The sequence below is a fragment of the Dipodomys spectabilis genome, unplaced genomic scaffold, assembly GCF_019054845.1.
Source record: "Dipodomys spectabilis isolate Male_0828 unplaced genomic scaffold, ASM1905484v1 ptg000066l, whole genome shotgun sequence".
Classification (NCBI taxonomy): domain Eukaryota; kingdom Metazoa; phylum Chordata; class Mammalia; order Rodentia; family Heteromyidae; genus Dipodomys; species Dipodomys spectabilis.
In genome coordinates, this window is record NW_024870743.1 from 2,492,629 (window position 1) to 2,507,248 (window position 14,620).

Genomic DNA, 14,620 nt, shown 5'->3' on the forward strand with positions numbered 1-14,620 from the left:
GTGTGGCCCATCCAGGATTGGGAATGACGCCCACATAGCCTATGCAGAGGCAAGCACGTGATTCTTGTCTTCTGGTCTTGGGGTAGGAGGCAGTCTCCAGCTAACAGAAGTTATCAGATCAAGTCTGTTATCTACCCATCACGTGCACAAACAGAGACTTCTTTTTTAATCTTGTTACAATTTAAAGGAGGGGGAGCAAAGCCAGGGCCTTCCTCCCCTCCCAAAGCCCACAAACTCCCCATAGCTACTCACTCACTTACTCTGCTTCCACGGCCCAGTTCTCTTCTGTATCACAGATGTACAATACTGAAAAGAGAAACTGCTCTCCAGACAAATCAATACCCAGGATGACGGCATGGATTGGAAACCCATAGCAAGTTTATTCATTTGCAAGAAACATAAAGAAAGCATTGAATATTTTTCTTGGCCACTGGTGTGAGTTTTTCAAAACATCTTAATTAAATAAAATCAACAGTATAATTAGATGCCATATTTTGCAATGAACCCTACTTCTATTTACTAGCTGCAAAAGTATTTTCAATCGAAATCAATGTCACATTTAATATACATTATATATAAATTATCTACAGTTCTTTTGAAAGGCAGTAGAATATCAATACCACACTTTATTATAAGATGGCATATGATAAATCTGGTAAGGCCTTACATTTAATTGTTTTGAGTTAAGTCTTCCTAAGAAGTGGTAGGCAGGATCAAAATAATTTATTGATCCATCTATGGTTAGAACGGGAAGGAAATTAAATAAATCACCTGGCTCAGCCTCCCATTCAGACAGGATTATTAGTCCCGTTTGGACTGAGTAACGAAGCGCTATTGGATGTGAAGTGACTCAGCCAGGAACACACAGCTATTAAACTTCCCCTTTCTCAGCTTTTTTCTAATCAAACAAATCTCAGAGCCAACTTCATATGTAATCATAAGACATTCAAGTTCAAGCTACTTGAGTTAAAAAAAAATTCCCATTCTCAAATTCACTGTGCTTATTGAGTAAGAAGTAAATCTGTGTAATGAAAACACATAACAAACACTGCACTTCACATCTTGGCTTCAATTTTAATTAGTGACTCACAGCTCCTACACTAAGGAAGCGCGTGACATAAACATCAATATAAATAAATTGCTGGATTGGCTGGGTTCGATGCAAACTGCTCGTTACATTCAGAGCTGCATCTCTGAGAAAAGAGTAGGATAGAAACAGCAAAACAGTGAGAGGCGTGGATGTGTCTGCACACTCCAGAGGCTCTGAGCCTCAGACACATCATCAACAGCTTCTTTGTCAGCAATCCCTATGGCAAATGGCTCAGGAGGAATGTCCTCTGACAGCTAACACTTGGCTGTAGGCTCTGGAGGGGAGGGAGCGGCTGCAAACCCATCACAAGGATGCTCAGAGATCCTGATGATCCAGTGATGACCCCGCCTTCCATCCAAGATGGCGGACTCTCCACTGGGCTGGAAGGTACTCCTGATTGCTTCAGCACACCGGGTGCTCGCAGGCTAAGAAAAACCTTAGCAAGTTTTAGTTGTCATGAAATCAGAAACATGCTCCAAGAAGATGGTTCATAAGACTAAGGCGAAAGCGATTGCTGGATGGATCCGTGAGTCAGAAAAGAGGACAGTGGTAAAAGTAAAATGAAAACACCCGGGCTCTCTCCCTGCAGGAAGCATGGAAGACACATCAAGGGAAGTTGCATAGGAAAAGGGTTGGCTTAAGATGAAGCAGACATCTGTCCTGGTGGGCTGGCCAGAGCAACTCCAGTTAATTACCAGGGTTTTGGATCAGCTGTAAAACCTTCTGCAGGACCTCTTCCCTGGAGGGACTGGCGTCCACCACCAGGCAGCTTGGATTCTCCATCAGCTGGTAGGACTTTTGCACCCTGGGGACAGGCACAGGGAGGAGTCGGCCTTACGTTCCACACAGCCACCCCTGCAGAGCTGACTTTCCTACACTGACACAACCAGCCGGAAGCAAGGTGTCTACCCTCTTCTTCTCAGTGCTCCCTTTATTAGTGCTCCCTTCATCAGTGTTCCTGCCCAGCCACCAGCCAGGCCCCCAGGAAGAACTTCAACGGGCTTGGGTTGATACATGACAGATCAGGAGTGCTCTTCAATAGCTAGCCTTTCCTGAATCCCTGTTACCTGCCAAGCTCTAGCCTTCTGTCCAATGCTTCCCATTTTTATAGTCAAGGTGAACTAGGAAGAACTCTCATTCTGCAGAGTAGGAGGGTGACGCTCAAAGAGGTTAGGAGCCCAGAGTCAGGGCCCAGGTCCAGGGAAAAGATAGTCCCTGCTGTTTCTGGCAATGCTCTGCTATTGCAGTAGGAGCCGGCTGGCTGGGCCTGCCTAGCCTGGTGTCTGCCTCTTGTGTTTCAAACCTGGGGACCACGTCACTCGTAAAGCCAGTGCCCACCCAGGCTCATCTCCAGGTGGGGACACCCACTCCTCACCCCCACCTCGCCTTGGGGCCACCTACTTCTGACGGAAAATGCTGTTGGCCTCAAGTTCAGCCTCCTCTCTGGTCTTCTCCAGGCCACGGCCCTGCAACCTTTGTATTCTCTCCTCGGGACTCACGGTGAGCAGGAGGACCAGGTCGGGCTTGAGCAGGTCTCCCGGCCACTGGTATACGGGGTGGTGGGCTGGGGGCAGGTGCTGCAGGCCCCCACTCACCTCGGTGGCGATGGCATAGGTGGCCGTGCTGTGCCAGTACCTGAGAACAAAGGAGGGGGTGAAGATAGCACCAGAGAAGGGCCTGTTCAGGACCCCGAAATCAGGCTGGCCATACAGAAGGCTTCTCAGCATTCAGCAGACTAAAGACACTTGCATTTCATCCTCAAAACCATCAAATATAAGAAATCAGAAGCAGCTAGAAAGCCAAGCTGGCTCCTGACCAAGCACGTACTGAGCTAAAAGTGCCTTGTCCTGCAAGATGGGTTTTCTGGCATTGGAGGACAACAGTGGAGAGGACAGATATGTTTGGTAGCTCCTTTGTGTTGAATGCTGTGTCTTGACCAAATAAAATCTAGCAAGCCCATCTAGTTCCTCCTTGTGAGATTTAACTTGCCTTGTGAACGCTTCCTTCAGGAAACCTTGAGCCAAAAGACCCCTGGTCTTTCCCCAAGCCCCAAGTCATTACATTGTGTTTGCTCAGCAAGTAGGTGGCAAGCGCAGGGATTTAAGTCAATACCCGCTTTGTCCTTCACACTGTGGGTAGAAGTTTAAGTCTAAATCTGTTAGGAATTTAGGAGCTTTGCTTAGTTACTGGAGAGGTGGAGACAAGCTTGTTTCTCAGTAAAAGGAAAATCATAACAAGAAACACAATGCCAGTGTGTCTACTCTTTGTAGAAGTCTGATGGCGTGTCACTGCCTGCAAAACGCATTCTTGGACAGCGAGGAATCTCCTCTCAGACCGCAGTGGGCTTTGTCTCCAGGCCTTTTTCCCTAATAAGAGTGAAGTTCTCAGCCAGCAAAACCCTTCCTGTGGCCCCCAGGCAGGATGGATAGCTCTTGGTCTGCCTCTCTGTGGCCTGGCATGAAATCTTCCTATCAGCTTCTCGCTGAATTGACTGAGCTGATAGCCTACACATGTCTCCTCCACTGGAAAATTCACCCCTGAGTGGGAAATGTCTTCCAGTCATCTCTGTATTTCCAAATCTGAAAACCATATCTGATACATACTAGATATGTAATAAATGAATATAGTTAACTGTGTGAATGAGTGAATGACAACTAGCTCATGTATTGTCATAACTCATTATATGAATGAATTCCCAAGTCAGAGGCCTGACTCTGGAGGACACAGCAAATCAGGTCAAGCCACTGGCCACACAATCAAAGAGAAAAAGCCATGGTGACAGGCAGAAAAGGCACACCAGGCAGTGCTAGCTAGGTGCCTGGGGAAGACAGGACCAGGGGTATCTGTGTCCTCGGGTGTGGCAAGAGCTCACAGACACAGGACAGAAGGAAGAGGAGGATAAAGTGTGTTATGGTAGCTGGTCCTGGTCCAAGTGTGGGCCTCACTGGCCAAGCGGGGCTTTATCTGAGATAAGAAAGCCAGCATTGCCTAGCAGGTAGGTTCTACGCTCATCACAGGATGTTTATCCATCAGATGCGTCCCAGAACCCAAGGGACAGCAGTAGGGGATGACCTAGAGCAAAAGAGACAGCAGCAGGCTACAGGGAGACATGCCAACCTTTACTCTGCTTTTAGTCGCTCACTGGGCATGGGCACGCCCAAGTGAAGCACTGGTGATTTTAGGGGAAAAAAAACAAACAAAACAGTTTCTTGGTCCTTGTAACAACAATACTCTTGCCCTGTTCGTGGCCTATTCTGATTTGAAGTGACTCAATGTGAAACTTCAAATTGATCATCAAAGGACTCCTGCCTACACACGTATTCCTGATGGAATGTAAAGAGGCACCATGCTTCCTTCTCTACATTGTCAATTCCTTTAAAATCCCTTCTCTCTCCCCTCTCCCTCTCCTCTCCCTTCTCCCTTTCCTCTCCTTTCTCCCTCTCAGGCAATACTTGGGTTTGAACTCAGGGCTTCATGCTCCCTCAACAGGTCCCTATTGCTTGCACTTCCTGCCCTTTCTGCTGTGGCTATTTGTGAGAAAGTATCTAGCTTTTATTCCTGGGCTGGCTTAGACTCTGATCCTCCTGTTTCACAAACCTTACTGTAGCTGGATGAGAGCGGCAGGCTGCTACACTCAACTGCTGCATGAAATAGGATCTAGCAAACTTTTTTACCCTATCTGGCCTCAAAATGCAGCCATGATGGGCACCGGTGGTTCACGCCTATAATCCTAGCTACTCAAGAGGCTGAGGATTGCGGTTCAAAGCCAACCCGGGCAGGAAAGTCCATGAGACTCTTAACTCCAATAAACCACTCAGAAAACAGGAAGCGGTGCTGTGGCTCACATGGTAGAGCACTAGCCTTGAGCTGAAGAGCTGAGGGAAAGCATTCGGGCCCAGAGTTCAGGCCCCATGATCGAACAAAAAACAAAACAAAACAACAACAACAAAAAAAAAAAACACAACCTTCCCAATTTCCAATAACTAAGCAAAAATCCTAAATTCTTTTTTTTTTTTTGGGGGGGGGGGGGTCCGGTCGTGGAGCCTGAACTCTGGGCCTGGGCACTGTCCTTCAGCTCTTCAGCTCAAGGCTAGCGCTCTACCACTTGATCCACAGTGCCACTTCCGGCTTTTTTCTTTTTGCTTATGTGGTGCTGAGGAATCGAACCCAGGGCCTCAGGCATGCAAGGCAAGCGCTCTACCACTGAGCCACCTTCCCAGTCCAGAAATCTTAAATTCTTAACAGATTTAGACTTAAACTTCTAACCACAGTGTGAAGGACAAGGGGTATTGACATAAATCCCTGCACTTGCTACCTACTTGCTTCGCAAACACTGATAAAAGTCACTTAAGTCAGTGTGGTTACATGAGCCTCACAAATGGAAGACACAGAGCTCCACCTTCCCTCATAGCTGTTGCAAAAACAGAAAAAAAGAAAACAACCTCATCGCACCTTATCAGTGTAAGAAGACAATACTTAAACCTTACCAGGCAACGTCTAATGAAAGCCGCAGTACTTCAGACTCCAGTAACCAGTACAGAGAGGACTGAAAAGGACAAAGCTTGTGAAGAGTCAATGGGTGCTCCTGTCACCCGTCCCTCCAAGCCCCCGTGCTCCTCCATACAAGTGCTCTGAGAACTCCAGGCCCCAGCAGCCCCCAGTTACACTGCACCCTGCCCGGATACCTTCCTGTGAATCACTGACCACACTCAAGACCAGAACCTACCCTTCCATTTTCTCCATCTGACGCCTTCTGCCCCAACTCCAGCAAGACTTCCCTTGGCACCTTCACCGTATTCACTGATTTGAGTACTCAGAGCACTCACCCTATTCACTGACTGGAGCTCTCTGAACAAAAACAGAGGCTAATCTCTTAATTTACAGTCTTCTGTTTGCAGGAAAAATCATCAATAAAAACAGACATTGAAAAGTAGTCATTTGGGAGCTGAACATGATAGCTAATTCCTGTAACCCCAGTGCTCAGAGGCTGAGGCAGGAAAATGGCAAATTCCTGGCCAAGTTGGTCTGCACGGGAAGACTCTGTCTCAAACAAAGAAATGCATCGCAAAGAAGTAACGGAAGCAAGGAAGTCAGCACCTCCACGAAGACTGCCACCCACCGTTCTCAGTGAGAGGAGGGACACGTCTCAAAGGGATTTCATTTTTAAAATCTTTAAACATAAGCAAACCCACCTGGACAACACACAGCTGCCCTTTACCTCTGACAAGGTGTTACAGTCTCTTCACAGACCAGAATCGCAGACAATTCACAGGCACAGAGAAGAAAAGTCAAGGGAAGAATGGAGAGACTGTTTCCTATAGAGTCCTTTCTTGGGGCTCTTTGTAAATAATCACAGCCTGTAGCCAACCATCAATTCTTTCTAGCTAGTTTTCCCAGGCACCAGGGAAACTGTTAGTTCACATATAATGCAATTTGATGGCAGAGAGAACACAGCTCTTAGGCCAAGGCACTGTATTTGAAGTGCTGGTTTCCAAGCATTTCCACCTGCATCTACACGTGGGATGCACATCACACATCTGGGGGGCAGGCAGGGAGGACTATGATACCACAGATCGGGAAAGCAGGAGACACAGTGCAGGCACCCACCTGCACAAGGAAAAAGCCTCAGGAAGTCACAATCCACAGAACGTGTCTATGTCCCAGGTCAAAGGTGGAACCAAACATGGTAACCTGAGCACTTTGACCACATGGTACACACGTCACTGGACAAAAGAACCTCCCAAGGTAACAAGACTTCTTAGGCTGCTCAGGTCACTTGAGGGTTGCCTATAGCTTTTTGACTTCAGCTGGATTTGCTAGTCATTTCTCCAAATTAAGACTTTCTGGCTAGGATAGTTAATATATACTGTTAATACATGCTGTTTCCTTCATACCCCTCCAGCACCAAGACTCTTCATTCTCCACACACCACCAGAGGGAATCTATTCACAGAACACTGCAAACACATAGAAAAGTAAACGAGAAAGGTATTTCACCAGCTATGTTTCCAGATAAAGCAAAGCCACTTTCCCAGCACTAACTGTTAGCATGGGTATCTGGGGAGATGTGAACGGGAATGAGGCAATGCCTCATGATGCCATTCTCCTTTGAACACACAGAATCCTGAACCCCAGATGTCACCACACCCTGCACCTGGGCTTCAGGTAGCGTTGAGGTAGCAGCCCACATCCACCTTACATGGACCACGCCCCATAGCCAGACCTCTCCTGTACCTGAATATGGATAGATTCACGAGGGGCCCATGTCCTGTCACTGGCAAAGGCTGTACCTAGAAGGCAGGAAATGCACAGAGCCTGCCCTTACCTTCTAGAAGCACAGGTCCAGGACTTCCCACCCTGGGGTAGCCACTGTGTGGTCAATGAACCCTTTGGAGAAGGAAGGGCCACCACTTTATTGAACAGTGAACATTCCAAGCCTTGAGGACTTCAGACCCCTCGACCTTGATCACAACTGCTCTCCTCCAATCTTGAGGCATACTTCCACTACACTGACCAATCATTTCTTGCTGTTTTCCTGCTCTGGGTGGCACCTGAGACCATGTCTTCATCTTAGACCTGAACCCAAAGAACTGAGCAATGCCCCATCTACCAGCGGACAGAGCCAGCACAGAGGCTAGAACAGCTTACAAGCCGCAGTACTGAAGGTCAGTCAGGCTGCAATCACCAGAGCTCTACAGTCCTCCTGGGAGTGGGGAGTGGGGGGGAGAGGTTTTCACTGTTTCTACCACTCTAGAAAGTTGGCAGTGCCTCCTCAAGCTGGATATACTTGAAACTCACATCCCTGAAACTCCACTCATATGAAACAGAATGTTCACCAAAGCGAATAAAAGGAAGTTTAGAGTAATCACAATAAGTAAAGGTGACGAATGTCAGAAGCACAATGTGGCATCAAAGAAGTGAAGTACACACCGCATTTGATGGGTGACCTCACGGGCAGGGGATTTTATAGGCAGTTCTCAGGGGAGAAACTGGAACAGGATGACGGCACTCGGGTAAGTGGCTCCCACTGAGGAGAGAACGTGGTATGCAGAGAGAGAAAGAGCTGGCTGGGGTGAAGCTCTCCTCCTCAATCAGGTACAGACAACTCAGATGTGTTCACCTCCCAAAGCTCCACGTTCACATTATGACTAATGCTCTTCTTAATAGCACATTCGCCAATTCAATTACTCATCTTTCCCAAAGTAAGTATACTTCAAGAGAAAACAATTAAATGCACATTATAGCAATATTAACAGCACTATTGATCATACGTAGTATTAACAATGCTGATAACTATAATTGATATTTGTTATTAATTTTGTAATTAGTAAAGCTGTTACAATAAGTAATGTTAATTATTCATTCTACAGTGAGATCTGTGAACTCCTCACCAACTTTTTTTTCCATTGGTACCAGTCTGGGAGATTGAACTCAGGGTCTGGGTGTTGTCCCTGAGCTGCTTTTGCTCAAAGCTAATAGTACCACTTGAGCCACAGCTCTACTTCCAGGCTTTTTGGTAGTTTAGAGGAGGTAAGAGTCTCACAGACACTCCTGTCTGGGCGGTAGCTGCAAGCCATGATTGTCAGATCTTCAGCCCCATGAGTAGCTAGGCTTACAGGTGTGAGCCAGCAGTTCCCAGCTTCCCCAACTAATTTATATACATGGGAGGATAGTGCTCTTGATGTTGGGACTCAATGTCCCTTGCTGTTTCCACAGTTTGCAGTCAGTATGGCTTTACATGCACTCTGCAGAACATCTTTCTGCAAACTGTTTCGTTCAGATAGAATTATGACTTTGTAACCTGCACACACAGAAGCACAGTACTTGTTTATGTGCCTGTACAGCCTGCTGTTTTATAAATACACCAGCACTAACCCTTTCTCCTGTTGGGCTTCCGGCTTCTAAACATCTCACAGTGTGATCAAAGCTAGAATAAACTCTGGTGAGAATTTTTCTTCAGTAGGTGGAAACAGCTTTTCCTCTGCTACATCTCAACTTGCAAGTGATTATACCAGCATCGATCTCTAGCCATCCCACCTCACCCCACCCCATGTGACTGTCTAGCACTGTAGGTATTAGGTAATTCTAATTTGTCTCCACCAGCTGGGCTAGAATCTCACGTAACTGCATGTCTTTTGAGTCATGGTGATTGTAAGTATGATTTGTTTGCTATGCTCTCTGTTCATGTTGTTGTATTTGCAGCTAGTTCTGATTTAGTTTTGTTTTTTTTCAGATTTTTTAGTGTTGTTGTTGTTTTGTTTCAGAGTTTTAAATTCAGGGTCTACTCGGGTGCAAATTCAGGACCTCAAACTTGCTAGCTGTGAGTTCAGCTGGTCCCTGACCACTTGAGCCCTACTTCTAAGCCTGCATTTTGCTGATTATTGTGAAGGCTTCGAGCCGTGATCTTCCAGGTCTCAGCCTCTTCAGTAGATTATAGGCATGGCTTTCTTATGTGTATAATTTCTAAAGTATCTTGTAAACCTTTCGGCGGCTCCTCAGGCTCTCTATAGAATCCACTCTTCCTGGCTTCTTGCCTTCCCCTGCACTGCTCGCCACCTTTGTGCAGAAAGCACCCCTCCTCCACCGTGTTTCTAGCATACTGCCCTTCTTCTAGAAGATCCTTCCTGTCTCTGGCGCTGCTCTTGCTCCACAACTTTTTCTTCAGCACAGGAATTCTTACTCCTGCCTCTTTTTACTCAGAGCTTACATAGGTGACTCTCAAGCCACTAACTGGTACAGATAACTAATAAATCATAGACACTGGTGCTATTAGAATCATAAGACCATTCCACTTGATAAACAATTGTGTGCACCTGCAGGTGGACACACATACACTCGTGTTAGGGAGAAAATGTGCCTACCTGTCTAGAATCACAGGACCCTTGATGGATTCTTTAGCTATTTCAGAAGCCACAAGATAATTGCCCAAAGAGTAGAAAGCTCTTCTAACGATGGGTGGTTCTTCATCAAAGATGCTCCTCCACTGTCGGATGCACGTGGGCGGTGACTGCAGGAGGGCAGCGTTGAGGGCCTTGGAAATCGACTGGGTCACTGTGGTTTTACCTGCAAGTCACACACAGGAGACAGCTGTAGCCTCCATCACACTCCCGAAGGTTAATGACATCCCAGAGAGAGCAAAGACAGGCTCTCAACCTGTAACTTGAAGGAGGCGATTACAGAACCAGATTCTTCCTGACATGCTGTGGAACCAGAGAAACTCCGGATGCCTCTGTTCTTAGAAGCCTAAGAGGGCAAAGAACCTGCTGCTCCTGTGTATGAGTTCTAGAAGCCAGAGCCCATGTTGTCTGCTACTTTGATTCCTGGCCACATTGGTGGCCACCCAACTCTTGAGACAGCTTCCTCTGACTCTACCTGTACCTGATCTGACTTTGGGACCAACACCAGCCTGAGAGCCCTGTAGGAAGCTCTTTCCACCTCCTCCCCCCGCCCCAGCCTCCCCTGCTGACACCTTCACATCCTCTGTCCACTTCTCCTACCCCTTTTGCGAGTCCCAGCATGGGTGCCACCCTGCCTGGCCCCTTGGGCTCCGCCATGGGTGTGTACTCATCTACTTCCTGGTCTCATCTGCCTGGAGCACAAGACGGATGGGGGGCGATAAGAATAGAATCTACTCCAGAGGATGTTTTCTAGTTTCTCTGAGCTCCTTCTGTTTACATTTAATATTTTTCAATCATCCTTAACACGTGAAGTTATCAAGACTTTATTACCTACTGTTCACTCTTCTTTTTCCCCTTGGGTTGTCAAGATGGATCCTAAAACCCACAATCATGTCAGAGAGTCTACTAGGACATAAATTCCCACACAGCATGCCAGTTTCTCCCAAGGACTCCAAAATACTGTTTAACCATCTGGCAAATGAAGAAACTGAGCTTGGGAGAAGGCAGCAAATATACCCAAACTCTCTCTGCTGACAGGCCAGACCCAGGATGCAAACGTGGCAAGAGCATTGCTCCTTTCTCCACTTCACGCTGCCAGTGGATTCTGTACCTACACATACCTGCCTTGAGGTTCAACCTTTGTACCTTTTCTGTAATTCCATAGCATGTGAGTTAGCTCAAGCAATCCAAAAGAGATGATCACAAGAGCACTCCGGCTGAATGACCGACGGATGCTGTTCAAAGTCTCTCTGCAGCTGGCAAACCTACAGCACAGCGTAGCTCCTGCAGGTGCAGGTCCTCTCCTCCCTGATCACTCAGACAAAGCCAGGACAATGCTAGCCACTACCTGTGCCAGTCCACCTGGCTAAACACAAATAGTCCCATGTGGAAACTACCTTTTGTTTTATGTCCCTCAAAATGATCATCTGAGCCCCTCTAGTCAGCATGAGAGGAAAAGCTCGCCTTTCTGAGACCCGTGCCAGCCTTCTCCTGGGCGATCCTCCCCTGCCCTGTACTCTGCTATCCTTAGAGACTCCTTCCGTGTACTGACAGCTCATGAGTAGCACAGGAAGCTCTTGCTTTCCATTTTCTTGTTGACTTCCATTCTGCTCCAAGAGGAGTCTCTGAACCACGATAGCTCCTGGGCACACATTCAGGTTGGATTTCCACATACTTGCTCCTTCTGTCCTCTGGTCGCCTGACCTACCTCTCTCTGTTCCTAGCACCCAACCTGGTACCACTTGGACCTTTATGACCCTACAGAGGCCACGGGTTGTCTTCCTGCATCCCGTCTGGCAAGTGGCTTGGCCTTTCTCTCCTGCCTCACTCTCTCTACATCACATGCTCACTCTACCCTGCAGCCCAGGGCTGACGTAGCAAAGGATCTGGACAAAGAAGATATACATGCCAGGCTCGGCCCACAGGTGCACCTTCATCAGTTAAAGTTAGCACTTATAATGACAAAATCACACGTCTTACCAGTGGCGTCCAGTCCTTCAATGGCAACCACCTGGAACTTTCCTTTCTGGAGCTGCCTTGGGCACTGGTCCACCAGGTCAAGCACTGCCTGGGCTTCCGGGATAAAGGATACACACTGCAAAACAACATCCACCCACATCAGGGCAGAGCACTGGGCACGGGAGAGACAGACCACCATCCTGATGAGCCCTAAGTAGAACCGAGCACCATGCCAGGCTTGGTTCTGAAGCAGAGGCAGGCTGGCCTCCATCACCTGACCGCAAGTAGCTGAGGCCCCATGGGGCGGCGGCCCCCTGAATCACCCGGGCTGCAGGTCTCGCTTGCCCCTCAGGATGAGGCCAGGCCCAGCATCCCAGCACAGGCTGTACCACTCAGCCCCGGCAGGACTACAGGCCCTGTCTGGCCCTGGACGGCACGGGTGTGGAGGATACTGTTCTCTGCATGATCTGCGTCCTCGGCTCCTCAGGGTGCTGGATCAAGCGCCAGCGTGATGGGAGCTGTGTCCCCAGGAACTCAAAGTTCCATTACCTCAGCACCCAGCACATCCCACTGAGGCCCAGACAGACCATCATCTCTGGGCTTAGAAGGCTGCCAAGCGGTTTACAAGAATTAATGAGGTCAAGTCTGGGGGTGCCTGCTTCCAGCCGTGGCCTGCCCACCTCAAAAGCGGGAGGCCCTGAGCTCAAACCCCAGCGCTGCAAACAAAACCAGTACTTTATGAGAGAATCCTGTAATCCTAGTATCGCTGTTATTATTATCCAGTCAGTCTCCAGACCTCGGGGAGAAAAATTCTGTTATTGTTTTCCACCTTATGACTTAAGAAACTGAGGCACCAAGTGTTCCAAAGCAGGGTAACTGCCAGTGTGGTTGGATTCAATCCCCAAGCACTGATCTGGAAGCTTCCACCAGTGTGCAACCCAATGCTGAGGCTTGGGAAGTCTATGCACGCTCCCCAGGGCGCAGAGGACTCCCTGCCTCCCCCAGAACCACCGGTGTGTGGTCGGAAATCACCTCAGTCCCCTGAGAACCTGCCCTGAGCCCAGTTTCCTTCCTCACCGGGAGCACACCTAGATGAACGTCTTCCCGGGAGCTGGCTTTGCCGTAAGTCCCAGGGAAACTCCTGGTGGATTAGCGCCACTGGGTATAGTGTGGCTCACTAATTTATCAACCTTAGTACACACACCATCCAGGCACCGTGTGCGTGTGTGCGCACGAGCGTGTGGTGTGTGTGTGCGCACGCGAGCGTGTTTTGTGTGTGTGTGTGTGTGTGTGTGTGTCCCGTGCTGGAAGTGGGGTTGGAATCAGGGTGTGGGACTCTGTCTCTTAACAGGCGTAGAGCTCGGCCACTTGAACCACAGCTCCACTTCTGACTGGCGGTCAAGCGAAGACAAAGAGCCTCACAGACGTTGGTGTTCCCGGGCTGGCTCCGAACCACAATCCTCGCTCTCGACCTCTGGAGTAGCTAGAATTACAGCCATGCATCTGCCCAGGGCCAGTGGGGGGGGCAAGGGGGGATGCTGCTCTTACCTCCTGCAGCACAGCCCTGGCGGCGTCCCGGTCCGGGAAGACCACGGAGCTGTGCAGGGCGGGCACCGCCGGGTGCAGCGGCGGCTCGGGCAGCGGCAGGACGCGCGCGCGCTCCCCGGGCTGCTGCCGCCCGCCGTCCCGCAGCGCCCACAGGCGCAGCCACAGGGCGCCCCGCGCGTCGGCCTCGAACTCGCCCAGGTGCGGGCGCTCGGGCTCCGGGCAGGCGCCCACCAGCTCCAGCAGGGCGCGGCGGGTGTCGGGGCCGCCATGGGGGTCGCGCAGCAGGAAGCCGCGCTGCAGGCCGCCGTCCGGGCCGCCGCCATAGCCGAGCAGCGGGCACAGCTGGCAGCCGCGGAAGGGGTCGCGCTGCAGCCGCCCGCGCAGGCGCTGGTGCAGCCGGGCCGCCCGCACCCGCGCCCCGCCGGCGCCCGCGGGCACGCACAGCGAGAAGCTGCGCCCCGGGGGCCCCAGCAGCGCGGCCAGGCGGGCGTCGGGGCGCGCGCCGCCCGCGCCCCCCGCGCCGCCCACCGCGAAGTGCAGCAGGGCGCAGCCGGGCAGCTCGAGCGCGAAGCGGCACGGCGGGGCCATGGCCGCAGCCTCGGCCGCCGCGCAGGCCCCGCGCCGGGACGGCCGCGGCCGCAGGAGCCGCCCGAGCAGCAGCGGGGCGCGCGCGCGGCAGGCGAGGGCCGTGGGCATCTCGGCGGCCGCAGCCCCGGAATCGAAACCGCGGGGCCGCCCGGGAAACGAGGGCGGCGGCGGGGCGGGGCGCGGAGAGCCGCGGTCGGCGCCGGAAACGACCGGCGCGCCCGGCCCCGCACCCCCCCCCCCTCCGGGATGGAGCCCCGGGGCCGCCCGGTTCCGGCGTGCCAGGCGATCCGTGGACCCGAACTAGCCGGGCTCCGAACTAGCGGTTGCCGAGGCCCCCGAGGGCGGGGAGGGAAGCCAGAGGCGCGGGCCCCACAGGGGGACGCGGGGCCTCGGTGCGCGCCCCCACCCGCCCTCGCCAAGCCCGGCCCCCTCGGCCCGGACCCCGCCGCCGCGGCCCCACCCGAGCCTGAGCCCCAGGCTCCCCCGCCGGGACCGGCTGCCCAGATGGGGACCCCCAACGAAGCACAGCCTTAACATGT

General features: G+C 50.9%; 1 protein-coding gene across 1 annotated transcript; it reads right to left on the reverse strand.

The window, feature by feature from the left end:
• Window positions 1–356: 356 nt before the first annotated feature.
• On the reverse strand, window positions 357–14,081 carry Cmpk2 (cytidine/uridine monophosphate kinase 2). The gene is made up of 5 exons (XM_042680848.1): window positions 13,494–14,081; window positions 11,967–12,081; window positions 9,951–10,152; window positions 2,492–2,725; window positions 357–1,895 (listed from the first exon to the last, which is right to left on the reverse strand). The coding sequence occupies exons 1-5, from the start codon at window positions 14,079–14,081 to the stop codon at window positions 1,778–1,780; spliced, it is 1,257 nt and encodes a 418-aa protein (XP_042536782.1). The 3' UTR covers window positions 357–1,777.
• Between the last annotated feature and the right edge of the window lie 539 nt (window positions 14,082–14,620).

What these genes read in the sequence shown, in the direction of transcription:
- Cmpk2 (XM_042680848.1), bottom strand. Translation starts at nt 14,081, where the DNA reads ATGGCCCCGCCGTGCCGCTTCGCGCTCGAGCTGCCCGGCTGCGCCCTG. An exon ending in TGAAGGACTGGACGCCACTG is followed by an intron (nt 10,153 to 11,966) that starts GTAAGACGTGTG and finishes TGTGACTTGCAG; the next exon opens with GTAAAACCACAGTGACCCAG. An exon ending in GGTCCTGTGATTCTAGACAG is followed by an intron (nt 2,726 to 9,950) that starts GTAGGCACATTT and finishes CTTTGTTCTCAG; the next exon opens with GTACTGGCACAGCACGGCCA.